At 41.3% G+C, this 24,476-nt stretch overlaps 1 protein-coding gene across 4 annotated transcripts in view; it reads left to right on the top strand.

The window, feature by feature from the left end:
* The window catches only part of elna (elastin a), a 139,199-nt gene that overhangs the window by 14,992 nt on the left and 99,731 nt on the right, over positions 1-24,476 (top strand). For all 4 annotated transcript variants that reach the window (XM_037531044.1, XM_017691908.2, XM_037531046.1 and 1 more), the window contains exons 2-5: positions 14,600-14,677; positions 18,786-18,824; positions 21,551-21,628; positions 22,794-22,820. In XM_037531044.1, coding sequence (XP_037386941.1) covers positions 14,600-14,677; positions 18,786-18,824; positions 21,551-21,628; positions 22,794-22,820 — 222 coding nt within the window. The remainder of the gene's footprint in view (positions 1-14,599; positions 14,678-18,785; positions 18,825-21,550; positions 21,629-22,793; positions 22,821-24,476) is intronic.

The following is a 24,476-nucleotide window of genomic DNA, read 5'->3' as shown; positions in this document are numbered from 1 at the left end:
GAAACGATCCAAAATGACTCGGAAAAAAGTCTGGTTCCATTGACTTTGTGACGGGGAGCGAGGTTGCGGACGCATATGCGGAGATAAGCGACGTTTATTGTGGGCAGATCCAAAATCAGGGTCAAGACGGTCCAGGTTCATGTAGCCAACATGGACAGATGCGGGTACAGACATGACGAGAAACACTCCAAACAAATCCTAAACATCAAACACCAAACATCCAAACCGGTCAAACAACAAAGACCAGCGACAACTAGAGGCAAACACAGGGCTTAAATAATAACGGGGTAAACGAGGAACAGGCGGGAACACAGGTGGAAACAATCAGGGGTGGAGTCACGAAACGAGGGGGCTGGACTAAAAAGTGGGTTTTTTCCCTTCTCCTGTAAAGTTACTATCTTGGAGATTTTCTTTTGATGACAGCGACATGCTGTGTTTTGACGCTTGTATGCTGGTCAACCAGCATGGCCATGCTGGGGTGACCAGCTAAACCAGAACCAGATCAGCTCTAGACCAGCATAAACCATCAAAGACCAGTTTAGACTAGTATGAATGTCTGCTTACTTTCCCAACTCTAACACAAATTAGAAGAGAGCACAAAAACACTCAGGTGGAATTTCCCCTCATCTTTCTGGGCCTCACTTAGCTGTTGTTTCAGGTGAAGATACACTCACTGAGCATTAGCACTTGATCAATACATTAACCAGAGTGTAAACTGGTGTAATATTTTATGTGACGATTGCTATTTTTAGAATTATTTCACTAAGCTAATGTCAGTTAGGAAGCCTTGATGTTAGTGCTGTAGTACGTATGCTGGCAACTACAGATCTAGTTTTCTTTGCGTTTGTACTCCATTTGACTCGACACATGATTCTGAGTAACTGTGGATATTTGAGCGTTTGTGCATGTAGATCCGTCTGATACATGTGTTATTATGCCAGTAAAAGGCAGTTGTTATATGTTCAACTAAGCTGGAGAGCTACATCTGTCCTGATGGATTCATTCAGATCACAACAGCACGTCGCCATTATCAAATTAATTATTAAATGAATCCACACACATCTAATCTCTAATGTAATTTAAACGGTATGCAGTATGATACAGAAAGTGGCTCAGGCAGGTTGCCACCCAGTATATAAGTATCTTTTTAAATATATACAATTATATGCAAAATGTTCAGCTACCCCCAGTCAAATGACATTTTCTTTATTTTTGAATTGATACATTTTTATGCATTTTAATGCAAAATGAATGTTTATTTATTATATGGAACATCCATCCATCCATTTTCTAAGCCGCTTCTCCGTTAGGGTCGCGGGGGGGTGCTGGAGCCTATCCCAGCAGTCTTCGGACGGAAGGCAGGACACACCCTGGACAGGTCGCCAGTCCATCGCAGGGCATTATATGAAACATAATAATACTATTATATTTTTCCAATACATTAAACCTATTAAATATTTAGTATTTTTATTAGTATTATTTATTAACTTATTTTGACTTAGAATATCAATAAAACATGTTCAGACTTTTGTATGAGCATTTATTCTAATTGTGACGACAATTGTCTGTTTCTGTTCTGAAGATAAACTGTATTATTTTTCCTGTTTAACAAAAGTTTGGGCTCTGTGCTGCCCCTTAGTGGAGGTAGCAATTAGTCCTCCAGATACGCAGTAAGCATGCAGATGAGTATGTTAATGTTACTGCATGCTTAGCAGTTTTACACACGAACGTCCACTAAAAAGTACAGCTCTGCTTTCACACAACGGCAAAGAGGTTCAACCCGGTGACCGCTGCTGCGCTCGAGAGCTGGGGTTCCAGAGATTTTCTGGGCAGACTGTATTCTGCAGCACATTGTTCATACTGTTTATGAAATTTAAGCCTTTCTCTAATCCTGCTGGATCAGCCCTCGGTGGAGGAGGCTTGACTCTTCTCAGAGAGATAGCTGTGGGAAGAAAATACTCCAAATGTTCCTTTCATCAAGTCTGGCAGGGCGTCCGCAGACACAAGTGAGGCTGCCAGCAGTGCGGGCCGGCGAGGTCCTGCCGTCCACCTCGCCTTTAAAACAGCGCCGTCTGGGTGTCGTGTGTTTGTTTGACTTCACATTCTTCACATTTGTGCTCTCTCTGTACCACAGATGTGTCAGACAGCAGAGCCCGGGCGCCGGGCCGCTGAGGCAGAGAGTGGGAGGGCTTCCTTTCACAAAGATTTACTCCTCTCATTCTTTCACTCTCATCTTTCAGACTCTCCTCACCTTTTGTTCTTTCAGAGGGAAATCAAACGTTAGAATTTGTCAGAGAGTCGGCTTGCTGCCACACGCCTGTTCGTTTGTCTATGAGGCTGCGGCCTTTCGGTCCACTCAGCATCAGATTCAGGGCAGTCATGGGCTCGAGGTTAGGGAGCCAGCCTTGTGACCGCAAGGTTGCCGGTTCGATCCCCTTGGCTGAGCAAGGCACCTAACCCCCAATTGCTCCCCGGGTGCCACTGCTCCGGGCAAGTGTGCTCACTGCCCCCTAGTGTGTGTGTTCACTAGCGTGCATGTATGTATGTGGGTGTTTCACTGCACGGACGGGTTAAATGCAGAGGTCTAATTTCACAGTGTGCAAACACAGTGACATGGTTGTAAATTGTAACTTGGCATATTAATAAAGGTTGTTCATTAATAACAATGGGCCCCGTTCACCAAGAAATGTCTACTTAAAACCCACTTATGCAGTTTCACCAGTGAATGCAACGTGACTTTTTCTTAGAAACTTTCTCAAGAACTCATTTAGGAGCAAATTTGGAAAGATACTGGAGAATGAGGCCCAAAGAGTGTGGACCACATGTCCACGTGTGTCAGACTCCATTCCTCGTGGGCCTGAACACTGCACACTTCAGCTCACTGCCACATTAAACACCCCTGATTTAGCTTATCAGCAGCTACAGGAGGGTAAATGTTAATATTCACAGCACTTTTGCCCAGAAGGTTCCCAGTTTGCCAGGCCTTGTGTAGATTGAAATATAAACTAGACACCAAAATGTAAAACAGTGGTTTATTTACCATTTGAAGTAAACACTATTAAACACTAAACTGTAACTTCTAGCAACTTCTTGACTTAAAATCCTATGATTAGCTGTTTGACCACCAAGATTCGGGCATCGCTTTTTAAATTTGAGGTATTTTGTCCATCGCATATGAATAGGCCTGTCACAGTCGATTCAGTTTTACTTGATGATTAATTGCCATATAAACAATTGTGATTAACAATGTAATTGTTTATTTTTGGATGCAACTATTAAAGCACAGGTTGATTATAGTATTTTAGCTATCTTGCTTTCTAGCTATCGATATTTAGTAGCTTCCAACTGATGACTTTACTCACTGCCGCCCTCTAAAGGTGGTATTTAAGCATGTACAGACATGCGTAAAAGTCAGGGACCACCCTCCATGTGTTCAATTTCCTTTGCAAGTTCTATGTATATGGTTCTGTATAGAACCTTTATGAGAAGCATTCTGTATGGCACCAAAAAATGGAAAAAAAATGTTCAATCATGCACATGGTTCTTTGAGCAGTTATGGTTCTACACAGAACCATTTCCTCTACTCTTTTTTAAGTGTGAATTATATCTAATCTCCTCACAATTATCCCCTGAATCAGTGATACAACTATATGGCCCAAAGTATTCAATCGTCTGGCTTCACACGCATATGAACTGAATGACGTCCCATTCTTAATCCATAGGGTTTAATGTGATGTCAGCCCACCCTTTGCAGCTATAACAGCTTCACCTGTTCTGGGAAGGCTTTCCACAAGGGTTAGGAGTGCGTTTATGGGAATTTTTGACCGTTCTTCCAGAAGCACATTTGTGAGGTCAGACACAGCTTGCAGTCTCCACTCTAATTCATCCCAAAGGTGTTTTATCAGGTTAAGGTCAGGACTCAAAGTTCTTAAACACCAAACTCGCTCATCCGTGTCTTTATGGACCCTGCTTTGTGCGCTGGGGTGCAATCATGTTGGAACAGGAAGAGGCCGTCCCCAAACTGTTCCCACAAAGTTGGGAGCATGAAATTGTCCAAAATCTCTTGGTGCTGAAGCTTTAAGAGTTCATTTTCACTAGAACTAAGGGGCCGAGCCCAACTCCTGAAAAACAACCCCACACCATGATCCCCCCTCCACCAAACTTTACACTTGGCACAGTGTAGTCAGACACTGAAGTACCGTCTCCTGGCAACTGCCAAACCCAGACTCGTCCATCAGATTGCCAGATGGAGAAGCGCGATTGGTCACTCCAGAGAACACGTCTCCACTGCTCTAGAGTCCAGTGGCGGCGCTTTACACCACTGCATTCCACACTTTGCATTGCGCTTGGTGATGTAAGGCTTGGATGCAGCTGCTCGGCCATGGAAACCCATTCCATGAAGCTCTCTACGCTGTTCTTGAGCTGATCTGAAGGCCTCATGAAGTTTGGAGGTCTGTAGCAATTGAGTCTACAGAAAGTTGGTGACCTCTGCGCACTATGCGCCTCAGCATCCGCTGACATTTTGTCAGTTTACGTGACCGACCACTGAATTGCTGAGTTGCTGTCGTTCCCAATCACTTCCACTTTGTTATAATCCCACTGACAGTTGACTGTGGAATATTTAGTAGTGAGGAACTTTCACGACTGGACTTGCTGCACAGGTGGCGTCCGATCACGGTACCATGCTGGAATTCACTGAGCTCCTGAGAGCGACCCATTCTTTCACTAATGTCTGTAGAAGCAGTCTGCAGGCCTAGGGGCTCGGCTTTATACACCTGTGGCCATGGAATTGATTGGAACATCTGAAATCAATTATTTGGATGGGTGAGCAAATACTTTTGGCAGTATAGTGTAACTTATACTTAATGGCTCTGCAACATTAATTATATCTTATTGAAAACAATGATTCCAAACTTTTCAACAGTAGCACAAGTTCCTCCGAGGACTTCTGAGCTTTTGAGATATAAACCTGAAAATGAAAGCCAAAAATTTCTGAGCAGACCACAAAATGAGCTCATTTACTGTAGTTGGTATGTGTGGATGTATCTTAAGGTCCAAGTCTTCTAAGAGCTGGAGTCCCGTTAAGAGTTTTGTTAATAAAGGTCAGATTGAGTGGTGCTGTGTTTATGTATGTGTTACTATGGTGTTAACTGGCCTGTATTAAACCCCCCCACTATTAGTGTCCAAGGAGAAAGTATAAACATTGTACCGAATAAATAATTAATTCGAATGTTCTCATTACCCAAATAATGTGTTCCACATAACGTCTTTGCACAATGTGTCAGTCACTGGTAATGAGGCGAGCCATTTTGAAGGATGCTGTAAGCCTGCGTTTGTTCATGTGCATGCCTTGGACGTGGATCAAGTGGTCTCGTAAAATAAAAGCGCCAGTTATTAATTTAATTTGCCAAACAGGTCACCAAAACAGCCCTAATTATTCCCCCCATGTGTCAATCAAATAACAAATGCTCTCAGAACACCCAAATGTGGTTCTAGTGTTATATTTTTCTACAGTTAGGTTTTGTTTTCTATTCAGTGAAACTGAATATAATAATTGCATTGGATCACAACATAAAAGACTTGATTAAACGTTTTTCTGATATGAACGTTTTCACTGAAACTTGGCGTCACTTATTTTTCTCTTTGACAGATTCTGGCACGATTTATTTGCAAGAGATGTAAGCATTTGTAAGTCATAATGCCTCTTTAACATAACATGCTGAACGCAGTGAGTGCTTCCCACTCAAAACAAAGGACGAAAGCAATTTGTAAATGGGGTGAAACTAAAACATGGTTCAATCTCACAGACTAAATATATAAGCCACATTTCTGCATAATTAAATGGTCAAAATGCAAGCAGAGTCTTTCAAAGTGGTCTGGTGTGAAATGCTCCGTTCTAGAGAAGCTTAGCAAGTCAGAATTGTTCACAGTGGTGGTGATAGGAACCAGACGTCCACCTCTAAAAGCTCCCCCACAGAAAGTTCCTACATGAAATGGTTATGAATTCACTGCTTGATAACTGTTTTACGATAGTTTCGAAACGATTTTGGCTTAAAAGTCCATGCATGGTGGAGGGACACAAAATTTGCAGGGTGTTGTGAGACAAAAAATAGTCCCTGAAGAAATCAATATGTGCTATAAAAATTTGTGTAGGTTCACTTGTGGTCTTAGACGGTAAATAAAATGGCGATGTTTGTGTTTGTGCTTTGTAGACCTCTGAATGTTTAGGTCAATGGACCCCTCAGATTGGGAAGAAAAAGGTTAAATAGGGAGAAGTGACTGAACCAGAGCATAAACTCTCTGAGCTCCAGCTCAGGCCAACAGCGGGATTAGCTTTCATGATTTTTATGATTTTTATCCGACTGCATCAGAGACCTTCGCTTGCTCCAAAATCCCAACATTCCGTTGTGGTTATTAAAAGCATATACAGTCTGACCTCTGATTGGTCTTGACAGGGTTTCCAGTTTGCATGTTTTGCGGGTTCTGCTCTGCAGCTATTGAGGTTAGCGAGGGCTTTGCATTCGTCTGTATGGACTCAGGTGTCTGAGAACATGCCCCGCTCTCCCTCCCCTCTCACACAGAGACAGGAAATCCTCCCTTTGACTGTGAAATGAGGTTGCCATGGCAAACAATCACTTCTTCGTCTGTCAGAGGGCTCCAACTCAGGAGGGCAGAGTCTCAGTGCCCGGTGACCGGCCGGCCGAAAGGTTATTGTATTGTACATCTACAGTATGTTATGTCAGGTCTATTTGAGATCCGTATCAGCGCTTTCTCTAATTCATTCCATCGTGGAAAATAAACACTTTCCGCTGCATGACTCACTTTTTTCTGTGATTTTATCCATTACCCAATTCACAGTCTTTATGCTGGGGCAGTTGGTGCCTACAGCTGGCACAGACAACTGAGAACTGTGATGGATGCTGATGTCAGGCCTCCTCAGCAAGTTTCAGGCCGATTGGTAGTGTATCAAATCTGGACTCTAGTAATGTTTTTTGGTGAACAAGTCTAACTGGAATAGATAGCCAGTTCCATTTGAGGGCGTCTGTTAGCATGAACAGTGGTGCAAAACAATAACAGCAAAAAGCTTCTGTAGCTGTTGTTTTGTTTGCTGACTGGCATCTCCTGGAGAAAAACGTGTGTTTTCATGCAAGTTTGATGTTCAGTTGGATTCAGTGACAAGCAGTGTAGTTCTCAGCTCTTCAGTCACTGTAAAATTTATGAAAATCTGTCAAAAATTGTGAGACGGTCTTCTTGTAAACCATTAAAATTTGCGTACTGTATCCAAGGCTGAACCCTCCAACCACTTAAAATTCCAGACTTATTACATACTAAGGCTCATTATTCCGTAACTACCGGGACTTCAGTGCAAACTGGCTGAGCTACTCTTATATTATAGAAGTGAGTAATTAATCAAACTTAAATTAATAAATTAAAGGCTTAATATGTGCTATAATTCTCATTACCACAACCACAAAATGTTAACATCCATCCATCCATCCATCCATCCATCCATCCATCCATCCATTATCTTCCGCTTCTCCGGGGTTCGGGTTGCGGGGGCAGCATCCTGAGCAAGGAAGCCCAGACCTCCCTTTCCCCAGCCACTTCCACTAGCTCCCTGGGAGGGATTCCGAGGCGCTCCCAGGCCAGCTGGGCGATATAGTCCTGGGTCTTCCCCGGGGTCTCCTCCCAGGTGGACTTGCCTGTGACACCTCCCAAGGGAGGCGTCCAGGAGGCATCCTAACAAGATGCCCGAACCACCTCAACTGGCTCCTCTCGACGTGAAGAAGCAACGGCTCTACTCCGAGTCCCTCCCGGATGACCGAACTTCTCACCCTATTAGTTTTATAATCATTTTCAAGCAATTATACTTGTAGCCCAGAACAGTCAGTAGTATTTGTAGTTGGGCTTATCATGGTCTTAGTCATTTTTGTGAAAACAATAGTAATTGTTACCATGTAATAATAACATAATTACACTTGTTTTAACTGGTGTAGCAAAATAAAACTAATCCATGATACTTTTGTTTATTTTGTTAGAACTCACTTTTAAAATGGCCCCACCAGACAGTTTGAATGGACCAAGAAATCTAGACTTGACTCAGTCCTGAGTCGACGTGACTGGCCATAGTATTGAATTTAGCAGTACAGCCCTACTAGAAATTCATAATAGTTAGCACTGGTGCAAATTTGAGGGGTGGGGGTGGGGGATGGGTCCTCTGTCCACTTTTTGAAAGATATTTTGGGGGTCATGGGATGATTACTGAAAAAAGTAAATAGCTAAGTTAAAAAGATCTGCCACATATCAGTTATTATAGACTTGAATATTACAGCGTAAAACTCTAATTAAAGCTAAAATAGCTAAAATGTTGTTTTGTTTATTTATAGTCAGTTATGAAACAATTTCTGGAATCTTTTTACTGCATTATGATGATTTGTTGATCTTGTTGCATAACAGTTATTAATAGTCATTCCTTTTTCACTATTATTATTATTATTATTATGGTATTTAGCAAAAATATTTATAATGTAGATCACACTAAGGTTTTTAATGACATAATATGATAATATTATTACTGTTGATGATATTATTTGTCTTAATATTCACATATCGCTATTGTTGGAGCAAAACCTTGTATCTCCAAAACAGTAACTTTACAGGAGAAGGAAAAAAATTACTTTCAGTGTAAGTCAATGGAGCCAGAATGTTTTTTCCAAGTCATTTTGGTCCATTCATCATAAAATTTACACACAATGTAAAAAACAGCAGGCACTTTCAAATTATATCAAAAGCTGAAAAACGTCAAAAATGATTACTGATTCAGACTGAGGTGTTTATGCTCACTCTATTCAACAATTTGATGGAAAATCTTTGTTTACATGCTCGCTACAAATAATCCAATGCAAAATAATGTGTATACGTGGAGAACCACTTAGAGTAAACGTTACCATGACAACCAGCATCACGTGAGTCCAGTCAGAGTGAGATGAGCAGCAGTGAGCAGTGCTTGTGTTTTTAGCTGCTTTAAAATGACGTCAGACTCAGGAAAACGTCCTTCACATGTCCTCATTAAAGAAGGCCGAGAGGAAGACGTCGTGCTCTGAGACGCATAAGCTGGACGTCCGTCCCACCGCCGTCTTTTAAAGATCAGAGCATGAACTTCGTCTCCTCTGCAGACCAGTTTCTGCTCCGCCGTGTTGAACGGTATAAACTCTCACTGTGACGCGACGCACATGCAGAACGGACTGAAACTTTTCGATAGGGAATGTAATCGGATTCAGGCGTTTACACGGATATTAATCTTCTATTTTACAGATTGTTTACAGGATTACCCACCTTGTTCAATCGGAGAGAAATTGTATGCCAAATGGCCTCAATCAGACTAGACTATTCCGATTGAGGTGTATACATGTACATTTTCTATTCCAATTGAGCTATTAGTTGGATTATTAACAGATTATTAGGCTGCATGTAAACACGGCTATTGCTCGCTAGCAGCTCAACACAGAGTCACAGCATTTAGATGTACTTTATTTGATGACTAATTCAAAATATGCGAGTTGATTTCCATTCAAAACATTGAAACCCACTCTGTTTTTGGTTAAAATCAGTCTTCTGTTATTGATTTCACTGAACAAAAGCATGACTCATGAAACTGAGTCACTTATGTTGTTGGAAGTAAGTGAGCTGTCGGGTTTATTTGAGAAGTGTTTGTTTGGTCAGTGTAATCTTATTCCCTATTGGCTCCTGCATCTATTAGCATACTTCTTTACTTCCTCTTTTTGTGTTACCTCCCTCTGCTGAGCATAATTCTACAGCAGCTCAGTTACACAGTAATAACTTCATAAAATGAGGTGATTCAAATTTAAACCTTTTAACTTAATAATAATTTTCTACTAATCATTTTAACCCTCTGGAGTCGATAAACATGTCAGCATATCAAATCAGGTGTTTCTGTTAATATCTTAGTGATGATGCAGAAATCCAGTTAAATGATTTCCTGAATCTCTAATGTCAGCCGTTCCATTCCATCTTATCTCGAGATCATAGGAGACTCACATCTGGAGTTATGAGCCTATGAAGAGGGGCTGAGATACATGTCATCTGCCTCTCACCATCTGAAACTGGTGGATTCGTGTGTCCATCTACATTCTGTGTGAAACTGACCAATGGACACAGGAAATCATTAAGGACTGACCGTCACACCAGAAACCCTTCATTCTTCATTCAGTCCACATCAGAGACTCGTGAGAAATGCCGTGCAGAGAGTTTACGGCTGCTGAAGAGAACATACATTCCACTGCTTTGTTAAGCCCATTTCAAGCACCAAAGCAAGTCGTCGACATGATCGAAGCAGTGTTTTCACAAGAGATTGCAAAATTTCAGATTTCACAAGTGTCTTAGAAGCTACTTAAGTCCATTGTGTGGAGTTTTTGAGTAAATCCAACATTTCCTGTTTTTAAGAGTGCCTGTGAAATGGCCACTAGGAGGCACCGAAGAGCAATGTTAAAATGATCACACGTTCTTCTAGCTGAGATAGAGAGGCAGAAACCACAACATCAATGATGGCAAGTACCATTTCTTTTACGAAGGAGGGCCGAGGTATCTGAAACCCCGCTGTGACCTTGCAAGCACCACGAAACCCGATCACTTCCCGGCTTTCCAAGTCCCTCGCTGTGTCCAGGAGAGCTCTTGAAGAGCATCTTCCCTCCGGCTCCATCGCCGATGAGCTCATCTGTTTTCCGAGGACAAGTCGGCCATGCTTGTTCAAATAAAGGATATTTTGCAAAGCCCCCAGTTCCCCCCACGGAAACAGCTTTGCGAAAACACAAAGTCATAAACTCCTTCGAAAAGTGCCGTGACGTTGTGAAGACACAGTCCCAGTTGGCACAGGGTTCTGAGCTGACCACTTTTTTCCCCTCTTCTGGACAAAAAAGCAGTCCATCTTCAGACTAAACATTTCTTTTTGTGCATTTTAATCGGGGTTTTGTTTTGTGATTTGGGATTTGTGCATTCTAGATCTGGTGTGTCCTTGCAGAGCCTCTTTCCTTTAGCAAAGCTGAGGCAATTTCTTCGCCTTGTTCAGGAAACATGTTCACAGTTTATATTAAGTTTCCAGCAGGAATGAACTTGACCGCAATCTTAAATGAAGCTCTGTTGTTCCATTTCATCATTGCCTCATTTGTTAGGGCCAGGCCAGAACTGAAACTCCCTGTAGCTCTAACTGTAACACCTCACTTAGTGATGGTTCTCAGAGCCAGAGTTGTTCTTCTGCTCTCTTGTTTTTCTCACAAGGAACACGGAGGATCTGACCGGTCTTTAAAAATAGAAGCAGAGGTGAGAGTGAAGGCTCTTCAGCTTGAAGAGCTTAAACGCTTTTATATTGAGTTGCCAGTTTATCACCTGGAAAAAGAAGGTTCTTCATGAGTTCTTTAGTAAAGACAGTGGTTCTATTTAGTACCATGAACACACAACAAGAACCTGTTGCATGGTGAAATGGTTCTTCAGACTGTGCTATAGATTCTATAGGTTCCATTTTCTAACATATTTAAAAATAGTTCTATACAGCAACAAAATGTTTTTTATTGTTCCAAGCTTGACATAAAAGGGGTTCATTAGTAAAGACAATGGTTCTATGTACAACCATGAATATTCAAAGAATCATTTGCATGGTAAAATATTTTTTAAGATTAAAAAGGGTTCTATATAGCACCAAAAAGGGTTCTGCTTTTGTTACAAGCTTGACATACACTATATTGCCAAAAGTATTTGCTCATCTACCTTCACAAGCACATGAACTTGAGTGACATCCCATTTCTTATATAGGGTTTAATATGATGTCGGCCCACCCTTTGCAGCTATAACAGCTTGAACTCTTCTGGGAAGGATTTCCACCAGGGTTGGGAGTGTTTATGGGAATTTTTGGGACCATTCTTCCAGAAGCACTTGTGAGGTCAGACACTGATGTTGGACGAGAAGGCCTGGCTCACAGTCTCCGCTCTAATTCATCCCAAAGGTGTTCTGTCGGGTTGAGGTCAGGACTCTGTGCAGGCCAGTCAAGTTCTTCCACACCAAACTGGCTCATCCACGTCTTTATGGACTTGCTTTGTGCACTGGTGTGCAGTCATGTAGGAGCAGGAAGGGGCCGTCCCCAAACTGTTCCCACAAAGTTGGTGGTGCTGATGCATTAACAGTTCCTTTCACTGGAACTAAGGGGCCGAGCCCAACTCCTGAAACACACCCCCACACCATGATCCCCCCTCCACCAAACTTTACACTCAGCACAATGCAGTCAGACAAGTACCGTCTCCTGGCAACCGCCAAACCCAGACTCGTCCATTGGATTGCCAGATGGAGAAGCGTGATTGGTCACTCCAGAGAACACATCTCCACTGCTCTAGAGTGCACACTTTGCATTGCACTTGGTGATGTAAGGCTTGGATGCAGCTGCTCAGCCTTGGAAACCCATTCCATGAAGCTTACTATGCTGTTCTTGAGCTGATCTGAAGGCTACATGTTTGGAGGTCTGTAGCGATTGACTCTGCAGAAAGTTGGCGACCTCTGCGCACTATTTGCCTCAACATCTGCTGACCCCGCTCTGTCATTTTACGTGGCCGACCACTTCATGGTAACACACTCCTAACCATTGTGGAAAGCCTTCCCAGAAGAGCTGAAGCTGTTATAGCTGCAAAGGGTGGGCCAACATCATATTAAACCCTATAGATTAAGAATGGGATCTCACTTAAGTTCATATGCATGTGAAGCCAGATGAGCGAATAGTTTTGGAAATATAGTGTATTGATGGAGAATGTATTTTTCCATATCTAACCTTTTTGAAAAAAGTTCTATATAGCAGCAAAAGGGGTTCTGCTGTCATTATGTCAAGCTTGTAACAATAGAAAACCTCCTTTTGCTGCTATATAGAACCATAAGCTCATAAGTGTGAAACACCTTTTAAAAGTTTAAAGAACCTGCAGGTTATGTTAAGGTTCTATATCTTCCTAGACCCTTAACCTTATATGGAGGATCTTTCAACTTCAAAAACATTCTTCATACTAACACTGCTCATTTATAAATTAGAGAATTAAGCTTTTTCAGGGAACTGAAAGCGGTTGTTCTGCAGCACAGATCTGCATCAGATCGTGCAAATAACCTTTGTTTGGTATCTTTCTGTACTCTTAAAAAAGTGCCACACAGGGTTCTTTGACCAATGCCGAAGAGGAACCACTTTTGTGTTCCTGAAAACCTTTTTTTTTGTGAACATGCAGAACCTTTGAAAGGTTTCAAGAACCTTCACATGACGTAAAGTCTTTTCAATTGTGTGGTGGTTTACAGAAACGATTCTCTTCAGAAACTAGTTTTTTTAGGCAGTCATGCAAGAACCAGTGGTGGTTCTTCTATGACAGTGCAAAGAACCCTTATCACCCATATGTTCTCTCCTGCATTCTGTAACCAGTGTATAAGTGCCAGATCATTCCTAATAAGCACTTCAGTGGCCTTGACATATGGCTTAGATTAATTGGCCTCCAAACACATGTAAAGCCCATTAAATATAATCTCCATCAGCGTAAGACTCACTCTCGCTTTCCATACAGTCCCTCTGATGCAAACCAGGCTTGCCTTCAAAATACAACTTCATAACCGCCGTCTGAGCTCACAGGTCCCTCAGGGAAGCGGCCAGCAGTCTCCGAGCAGCACAGGCCATTTTCCCGCCCTCTCTTTGTTTAGCTATGAGTTTGCCATATCACAAACTGACCGTGATTACCTCCAAGCTTCAGCCAAAGGCCCTTACTTTGGAAGAAGTTGTTCAGATGCCTTCAGCGTTCTGAGAATTCGTCCACGGGCTCTCCGAAAACACATCTGCGCTGCAGTGACACAACACAGCACTCGCTCGGGTGGATGAGAGGATTATTTTTCTTGGGCTCCAACTCACAAAATGTTATTGCAACACAGAATCTTCTACCAAATGATAAAAGGTGATGCTACCTATATTCTTCAGAAAGAAGGTTCCTAAATGGTTCTAAGTGGTCCTAAATGGCTTGGACATACAGTTCCAGGATAAGTCTTGAATTGGCATAGAACCATCACTGTATGTGGAGGTTCTTTGCACCATTTAATTCATACGAAACCATTGTGTGTGTGTGTGTGTGTGTGTGGGGGGGGGGGGGTTCTTTAATCTTCAAAAAGGGTCTACATGGCTTTCAATTGGTGTAGGACCTTAACGTGATGTGGAGGTTCTTTAACATTTAAGAAAGGGTTTCATATATTTGAAATTGGTGTACTTTACATTAAGTGGAGGATCTGTAATCCAACGGTTCTTCCCACCTTCTAACTGGTATACATGACAATATAAGGTGGTTCTTTAACCTTTCAAACAGGTTCTTCATGCTCTTTAACTGATGCAGAAACTTTACAAGATGTGCAGGATCTTTAAGCTTCAGCAGGTTCTACACCTCCTTTAAGCGCTCCCAAGCCTGTACATTATGTGCAGGTTCTTCAGCCTTTAAAATGGTTCTTCAGATTTCACAATAAACTGCCTGATGTTTTCTAAGAGTGGGGTTCCACTGTAATAAGTAGAATGGTTCTTTCTGTCTTTCAGGAGTGTATTTGCCTGCGGGAGTGGGAGCTGGAGGAGTTCCAGGTGGAGGTGTGGTTCCAGGTGCTGGACTTTACCCAGGTTTGCCTCAAACCCTCTTAGAACCAGAAATAAGATTCACCTTAGCACAGCACACAGAAATTCACTGACCTCGCCGAATCTGCGAGTCATGCAGAAGAACATGTTAGCACTCAGACTGACACTAGTGAGGGTATCTTAATCAGTGGTCAGCGTCTTTTAATCCATTGTCAAGGTATTTTAATCAGTGGCAATGAATGCATATTTTTATTAGTGGTAATCAGAGGCCAGGATATTTTAATTGGTGTAATCAATGGTCAGGATATTTTAATCAGTGTAATCAGTGGTCAGGGTGTTTTAATTAGCTGTAATCAGTGGTCAGGATATTTTAATCGGTGTAATCAGTGATCAGGATATTTTAATCAGTGTAATCAGTGGTCAGGATATTTTAATCAGTGTAATCAGTGGTCAGGATATTTTAATCAGTGTAATCAGTGATCAGGATATTTTAATCAGTGTAGTCAGTGGTCAGGATATTTTAATCAGTATAATCAGTGGTCAGGATATTTTAATCAGTATAATCAGTGGTCAGGATATTTTAATTAGTTGTAATCATTGGTCAGGATATTTCAATCAGTGTAATCAGTGGTCAGGATATTTTAATCAGTATAATCAGTGGTCAGGATATTTTAATCAGCTGTACTCAGTGGTCAGGATATTTTAATCAGTATAATCAGTGGTCAGGATATTTTAATCAGTATAATCAGTGGTCAGGATATTTTAATTAGTTGTAATCATTGGTCAGGATATTTCAATCAGTGTAATCAGTGGTCAGCATATTTTAATCAGTGTAGTCAATGGTCAGGATATTTTAATCAGTATAATCAGTGGTCAGGATATTTTAATTGGTGTAATCAGTGGTCAGGATATTGTAATTAGTTTTAACCAGTGGTCAGGATATTTTTATCAGTGTAATCAGTGGTCAGGATATTTTAATCAGTGTAACCAGTGGTCAGGATATTTTAATTGGTGTAATCAATGGTCAAGATATTTTAATTGGTGTAATCAGTGATCAGGATATTTTAATCGGTTTAATCAGTGGTCAGAATATTTTAATTAGTTGTAATCAGTGGTCAGGATATTTTAATTAGCTGTAATCAGTGGTCAAGATATTTTAATCAATTTATTCAGTGGTCAGGATATTTTAATCAGTATAATCAGTGGTCAGGATATTTTAATTAGTTGTAATCAGTGGTCAGGATATTTTAATTGGTGTAATCAGTGGTCAGGATATTTTAATCAGTATAATCAGTGGTCAGGATATTTTAATTAGTTGTAATCAGTGGTCAGGATATATTAATCAGTGTAATCAGTGGTCAGGATATTTTAATTGGTGTAATCAGTGGTCAGGATATTGTAATTAGTTTTAATCAGTGGTCAGGATATTTTTAGCAGTGTAATCAGTGGTCAGGATATTTTAATCAGTGTAACCAGTGGTCAGGATATTTTAATTGGTGTAATCAATGGTCAAGATATTTTAATTAGTTGTAATCAGTGGTCAGGATATTTTAATTAGCTGTAATCAGTGGTCAAGATATTTTAATCAATTTATTCAGTGGTCAGGATATTTTAATCAGTGTAATCAGTGGTCAGGATATTTTAATCAGTGTAATCAGTGGTCACAGTATTTTAATTAGCTGTAGATAGACAGAGATCTCTCAGATAAACAGCCAGAGATCTCTCAGATAAACAGACAGAGATCTCTCAGGTAAACAGCCAGAGATCTCTCAGGTAAACAGCCAGAGATCTCTCAGATAAACAGACAGAGATCTCTCAGGTAAACAGCCAGAGATCTCTCAGATAAACAGACAGAGATCTCTCAGGTAAACAGCCAGAGATCTCTCAGATAAACAGACAGAGATCTCTCAGATAAACAGCCAGAGATCTCTCAGGTAAACAGCCAGAGATCTCTCAGATAAACAGACAGAGATCTCTCAGATAAACAGACAGAGATCTCTCAGGTAAACAGACAGAGATCTCTCAGATAAACAGCCAGAGATCTCTCAGGTAAACAGCCAGAGATCTCTCAGATAAACAGACAGAGATCTCTCAGATAAACAGACAGAGATCTCTCAGGTAAACAGCCAGAGATCTCTCAGATAAACAGACAGAGATCTCTCAGATAAACAGACAGAGATCTCTCAGGTAAACAGCCAGAGATCTCTCAGATAAACAGACAGAGATCTCTCAGGTAAACAGCCAGAGATCTCTCAGATAAACAGCCAGAGATCTCTCAGGTAAACAGACAGAGATCTCTCAGGTAAACAGCCAGAGATCTCTCAGGTAAACAGACAGAGATCTCTCAGATAAACAGCCAGAGATCTCTCAGATAAACAGACAGAGATCTCTCAGATAAACAGACAGAGATCTCTCAGGTAAACAGCCAGAGATCTCTCAGGTAAACAGACAGAGATCTCTCAGATAAACAGCCAGAGATCTCTCAGGTAAACAGCCAGAGATCTCTCAGATAAACAGCCAGAGATCTCTCAGATAAACAGACAGAGATCTCTCAGATAAACAGACAGAGATCTCTCAGGTAAACAGCCAGAGATCTCTCAGATAAACAGACAGAGATCTCTCAGATAAACAGACAGAGATCTCTCAGGTAAACAGCCAGAGATCTCTCAGATAAACAGCCAGAGATCTCTCAGGTAAACAGCCAGAGATCTCTCAGGTAAACAGCCAGAGATCTCTCAGATAAACAGCCAGAGATCTCTCAGATAAACAGACAGAGATCTCTCAGATAAACAGACAGAGATCTCTCAGGTAAACAGCCAGAGATCTCTCAGATAAACAGACAGAGATCTCTCAGATAAACAGACAGAGATCTCTCAGATAAACAGACAGAGATCTCTCAGATAAACAGCCAGAGATCTCTCAGATAAACAGACAGAGATCTCTCAGATAAACAGCCAGAGATCTCTCAGATAAACAGACAGAGATCTCTCAGATAAACAGACAGAGATCTCTCAGATAAACAGACAGAGATCTCTCAGGTAAACAGCCAGAGATCTCTCAGGTAAACAGCCAGAGATCTCTCAGATAAACAGACAGAGATCTCTCAGATAAACAGCCAGAGATCTCTCAGATAAACAGACAGAGATCTCTCAGATAAACAGCCAGAGATCTCTCAGATAAACAGACAGAGATCTCTCAGATAAACAGACAGAGATCTCTCAGGTAAACAGACAGAGATCTCTCAGGTAAACAGCCAGAGATCTCTCAGATAAACAGACAGAGATCTCTCAGATAAACAGACAGAGATCTCTCAGATAAACAGCCAGAGATCTCTCAGATAAACAGACAGAGATCTCTCAGATAAACAGGTCATCTTTTGAGAGCAAAACCTTGTATCTCCAGAATCAAAACTTCTTGGTATGGAAGTTAAAATAACAAGTGATTATTAACCATTTCTGTTGATCCGTTCATCATTAAATTTTAACACAATGTAATGGGTACCTGGAGCTTACAAATCAAGCACAAATATATCCTATTATCATTAAAAAATCATGCTAAGTTATGTTTTTTTCCTGTTTCTACGAGTAGAGTTCCAAAACTGAACCAAGCTTAATGTTTATCAGCATTGTCACTGCAACACACCGCACAGCGCAGTGTAAATACAGTCAAACTTGTATTATAATGAGCATCAAGCACACAAAAGACAACGGTCTCCTTACGTTGATCCAGCTATGATCCATACTCCACATGATAAAACCTGATTCTTGTTTATAAACGCACCTGCTGACCCTGCTTCTCACTGCTGTCAAACACCGCGACAGAAGATGGTTCAGTTTATCCATTTGTTGCTTTTCCATCTGGATAAACCATACCCATAATTTTCACAAAGTCGTAAATCCCTGTGAAATACAGCATGAACATTATGAGTGTCCACCACTGTATTCACCGTGCTTGCTCAAGATTTAAAGCTCCCTGGTCCAGCACAGACCCCGTGAAGTCATTATTCCGGGACGGCCACCGTTCGACGCAGCACAAACGGATGATCTAAGCTGTGCTTCCACACCAACACCAGGGAGAGTTAAAAAGAAAAAAAGAAGTCAAGTGGTACTCTGCCATGAAGCATAACTCATTTTGTTGCATTGTATTTTAATAGGTGCTGGTGGGGTCCCCTTCAAACCGGCCAAAGCTGGAGGTAGGTTCTCACATTTAGAGCCCAACTATTTCACTATTAAGCAATAAAATGTCCATCATTAAAGCATGAGCGCTGTGTTGCTGGTCTATTTAATACCAGTGGTGGATGAAGTACACAAACCATGTACTTGAGTTAAAGTCGAGACCCCAAGTTAAAATATTCCGACGGTAAAAGTAGAAGTTCCTCCCTTTAGACCTCCACTTGAGTAAAAGTACTAAAGTATTTCCCTTCAAATGTACTTAAGTATAAAGTAAAAGTACTAAAAGAGTAATTCTGGCTCTGATGTCCTGTTATCATTTTTATAACCAGACTGGCTTCATGAACTCATTTCAGGTGAAAGTCCTCCAGCGTCTCTCTTGGTAAACCAGTCTTTTAATAGAACGTCATTAATTAGTGACGCTGACGTCTATTAAAATGATCAGAAGCACAAAACACTGAAGGTAAACAGTTTCCATCAGGGAGAACCGAGTGGCTCTGAAATCACTTTTTACACACAAGCAAAGTTTCAGTTTCCGATTTATTTACAACTTAGTTCCAAGTTTAAGTTGAATAAAAACTGGCTTTAAACTCAGGATCACAGATGAGCTCCTTTACTATGTTGATCTGTAGGCGTCTGTTCATAAACATAAACCAGCCCAAACTCATTTACTATAAAATGAAATGGTGTTTGTAGAAATTCAGAAAAAAGCCGCGTCAGTCTCGACTGCATATGTGGACATATTTCTATATTGAGCTCTATTTACACAAAGTTAGGTTAGTTCATCATTTATGTTGAACAGACTCTCCCAAAGTTTTACGCTGCTGCGCTGACGTTGAACCGCGTGCTGCACTGGGTCGGTATGACCAACAGGTCAAAACCAGCTCTAAACAAAGTGACCGCTGGGCCCTGATTGGTGCTCTGGCTTTGCGCTTCTTTCGTTTTGACATGTTACGTTTTTATACACACAGAAACCAAAAGGAACGACAGATTTCTCAAAATGTAGTGGAGTGGAAGTAAAAAGTCGCCCAGAATGGAGAAACTTCAGTACAGATACCAAAAAAACTACTTAAGTAACGGATTACATTTACTGAGTTACTGTCCACCATTGTTTAATACACATACCTTGTGTCTACTGACCATTCTATTAGAAACAGCCAGCATGTAGGCAGAAGTTAAACTGGGATGTTGGATGTGAAGGTACAGTGAGGGGATAATGAAACAGCCATTCTGGTTCTGTCTCTGTGGCTTAGTTAATTCAATTCATTGACCTGTTTTTTAAACATTGCTTGTTTTGCCAGTTTTGGCATCATGATTACATCAAAATATGGTCTGATTCTTTTCTGAAAAAGCCTTTAAACTAGCAGATTGAACTGTTGCACGCCATAATGACTCTGAGGAACACATCAGGAACTCTTTCTGTTCTTGTATTTAATCATCATGTCACCTAAAATAACTATCAATCTCGCTGTATTTGGACAGTCCACTATGGTCTCTCTACACATGTTCTGACTGTTAACAAACTATCTGTTGAAACTCAGTTGATACTAAACAGTGGTAGGGTTAGGGGTAGGACCAGGGTAAGGGTTGGGATCAGGTTTTGGAGTTGAGAATAAGGTTAAGGTTAGGATTAGAGCCAGGATTAGAGTTAAAGAGAATTAAACTGAATTTAGTAGATACTTATTTAAATGTAACTTAAAAGTAAAATAATATATCTAGAAAGCATTTAAAGTGGACTATCCAAATAAAGCATGACCTAATTATCTAGCATGTCTTAATCTGAACAAATTTACCTGGTTAATACCTAGAACGTAAAAGAAAATTCAACTGATTCATTAAAATGGTTGATGGTTGGTTTGGTGTGAAGTGGTTCAGGTGCCTTTACAGTGGTGGTGATAGGAACCAGGGGTCGCCATGACTACAACACAAATATAGACACTTTATTTACCATCCAGAACCACCAGAGAACCTAGACGAGTCTTCTGAGTTTGTATGGAATGTTGATGATGGACAAATAGTGGTGAACACCATTTAAAAAGTATGTTTTAGGCTAAAAGCTTAATGTAATAACTTTCTGTGAGGGAGCTTTTAGAGGTGGATGTCTGGTTCCTATCACCAGCACTGTGAATAATTCTGACTCGGTAAGTTTCTCTAGAACAGAGCGTTTCACACCAAACCGCTCTGAATGACTCTGTTTACATCTCAACCATTTAATTGTGCAGGAATTTAAGTGAAAAGGAAAGTGTTACCCAGACTGCTGTAAACAGGACTGCAGGGTATAATCACAAATGCCACCTTGGAGCTCTTCCCCAGTCCTGACCAAGTGGCTTCTAGAGGCATATGGGCTGTTATGTTTGGCCTGCCTGGCACTTTTTAATCTCTCGTCTCTAATCTCCCACCGACTGTGGAAAATTCATTGCATACTTGGACTCTTCCTCGCTCACTGTCACACACAGTAAACTCAACAGCAACAGTAACTCCTCTGCAGTGGGCAGCATGGCTACTGTTCTGCTAATGGACTGTAACAGCACTTGAGCCATTTAAAGGTAGTAATGCTACCTCACAGTTCCTCCCACTCATATGAAATCCAAAGTCCAGTCAGATTTTATCCAGTATAGTAAAACAGGGTGGTAATATCTGAGAAAAGTGTGTTGCATGACATCAGAAAAGATTCAGGTATGAATCGGAATAGCTGTGGACAACAAAAGTCATAATAATAGTGAGAAAACTAACATGTTTCAATCAACAGGAGGATATGGAACTGGTGTTGGAGGCCTGGGCGCTGGTGGACTTGGTGCTGGATTGGGTGCAGGAGGTCTAGGAGCTGGTAAGTGTTCTTCACATACTTTTCTCTTTTGTAGAAATGGCTTAAGTTGTATGTGTAAAAGTCAAAGAGACTCTCTCTAAGTCAAAAGAGAGGGAGTTTGTCTCCCTTTGCTGCAGTAACAGCCTCTACTCTCCTGGGAAGGCTTTACACTAGATGTTGGAACATTGCTGTGAAGATCTGGTTGAGCATTAGTGAGGTCAGGTAGTGATGCTGGATGGTCAGTTCCAGATCACTCCAGCTCATCCCAAAGGTACTGGATGGAGCTCCGTCACTCCAGAGAACATCACTCCACTGCTCCACAGCCCAATGCTAGGGGGCTTTATACCCCTCTAGCCCACGCTTGGCATTGGGCATGGTGACCTTAGGGTTCTCCAGAGTGTCCCATCCTATTGGACAGTGCATTTCTATGGAGGTCACCAACCTAGCTGAATTTACTTATCAAAAGACCTGTCTGAATACTTTTGGACATTTTGTGTGTCTTGCAATACTGTGCTAGTCAGAGACTTCCTTCAGTTATATTTAATAGGAAGTCACTCAGAAACCTCAACAACTCCTGCAGACACTCCTCCAAAGTTCAGTCTTAGAAGCTGGTTCATGATTTTCTGAAGTGATCAAGCCCACTCAGTGGTGTTGAGGTCTGGACTCTGCGGTGGTCAGTCCATTGTTCAGCTTCTTTGTTTGATGTGTCCATCTCCTTTTCTCGGTGAGGTTCTTCTTGAACATCTACTATTCCTTTCAAACCCATAGTGCTGAGTGGTCTTCTAACAGTGGAAGGATGGACAGAAACACCTGTGGATGTTTTCAGATCTGAGGCAGCTTGATGTTCTCCTCTCTCTCAAAGATGAAAGCTTTAAGAGCTGTTTATCTAATGGGGTAGTTCTGGGGTCTACCAGGTCTTCCAGGTGGTTGTTAGGAGCCCCAATTCCTTAAGCCAGTGGATTATCTTATATCTAATCTCCTCAGGAATACCTCCTGAATAACATATATTAAATGGCTGCATTGACAGGCAATTAAATCAATGAAGGGTGGTCTATGACTTTATTGTATTATACATAGATGACCTACTTTATATCAGAAACCACACTGAACTGTATTATTTTTCTACTTGTTGCACAATAAATTCATAATAAATTGCTAATGTTTGTTTGTTTCCTTCTAACCGCAGGAGCAGGTGCCAAGCCCCCAAAACCAGGTGAGTAACCCAAAAAGCAGTTTTTGCATTATTTATGTGATTTGGACAAGAAAGATCTGGAAACCTCTTGAAGGTCAAACAGAAACTGTTGTAAACTTTAGTTCCTGCTATGAATTGAATTGAATGAACATGAATCCAAAGCCTCTGTCAGTAGCACAGTGCTGAGGTAGTCTTAAAAGATTATGTTATGATTATTATTGCATGAAGATTGGCTGTGCTGTCCAAGCAGCTCAGTTTAATGCACTCGTGTGGACCGTCACCTCTCGCTCGTACAGTTTTCGTCCTCGTTGACCTGTGTGGGTGTGATGCGTGTTGAGTCAATGAGATAAAGGAGAGCCAATCAGGTTCACGCTGGCAGTTTCATGTGTGTGATGACTGGCCAAGTGTAAATTTATGTCAACTCCACTCAAACAATGGGGCACCCGTGCTGATTACGTTGTTGGCCAGAGCTGTACAATAAGTGGAAATTTCAGCTCGTAGGTGAGAGGCCGGAACCCCGCTCCGATACCGCAGCGTAAATATTTTTGCCCCCTGCTCGATTCATACAGTGTTAGTACATTAGCAGCTTTTGGCAATTATTGAGTTTCCTAAAACTACGCCGGGCCCCAGCGACGTGTTTGGAGAGATAAGGAATTAAGTGCGTGCAGCCAGACTCGATAAGCTTTGGACCGGCTTACTGGCTGCTCTGAGATGCTTTGAAAGAGGCATTATGAGTCTAAGACCTCCTCAATAACAGATTTGCAGTGGAAGTTGTCTTTGGCTTTAGTCGCTGGAGTTGAAGTTGGAGAGATTTGCTCAACCTCTCACTTTTCTGTCCTCACAGAATAAATGAGTTAATGACTGTGATGGAAGGCAGCCACAGTTTAGGCCTAAGACCTCCCATTCAGCTTGCTGTACCCAGTGCCAATTCTAGGACTGTAGAAACAGGGCAACCAAGGCTATTTTAGGGAGTCCAGAGTCAAAAAAGAAATCTACAAATATGTGTAATCATTAAAAGTGACCCAAAAACACAACATACCAACCAAGTCAATATTTAAAACAGTGTTGCTGTTGTGTTTCAATGCTGTGTGTTTATTGTGTGTCAGGTATGCAGGACTGTTTGATATAAAGCCGCAATTTTATCTTGGAACAGACATCCTTGAGGAGAGGTGTGAATTATTTTTCACAGCAGGAGGTCCTCACTCCTCCCCTTTCGCCCCTCATTGCTCACTAGCAGCTCACCGTTCCACACCGAGAGGCGACAGAGTCCTGGTTCAACTGATGACAGAGTTATAGGGAGGAAATAGAGTTGATTTCCATTCCATGGGCAAAATGGCCACTAGGGAGCCCTGTAGAAAAAAGCTCTTGCAAATTTTTTTTAGTTTTGATGATGCAATTGCAAAATATTTGTCAAATGCATTCATATTGACAGAGCAGCTAATATTTACTATCAGCTACACTGTCAGACAAACAGATACTGACCTGTCACTGGGGCAGGATTTCTCTTGCTACTGGGGTGGGACCCTCAAGGCTTCATCTCGGTCCCTTTAGTCAGGGAATATGTCCACTGAAATGATCTGTTCTAAGCTGGACTGACTCCACACACCTCGCCTCTCCTCCAGGCTTTTATTCTACTGTCCTCTTTAAAACATTTGGTTATGAAAAGGAACAAATACC

The sequence above is a fragment of the Pygocentrus nattereri genome, chromosome 19 (assembly GCF_015220715.1).
Source record: "Pygocentrus nattereri isolate fPygNat1 chromosome 19, fPygNat1.pri, whole genome shotgun sequence".
Taxonomy (NCBI): domain Eukaryota; kingdom Metazoa; phylum Chordata; class Actinopteri; order Characiformes; family Serrasalmidae; genus Pygocentrus; species Pygocentrus nattereri.
Note: the sequence above shows the minus strand (reverse complement) of the source record. Positions and strands in the feature narration are given on the sequence as shown.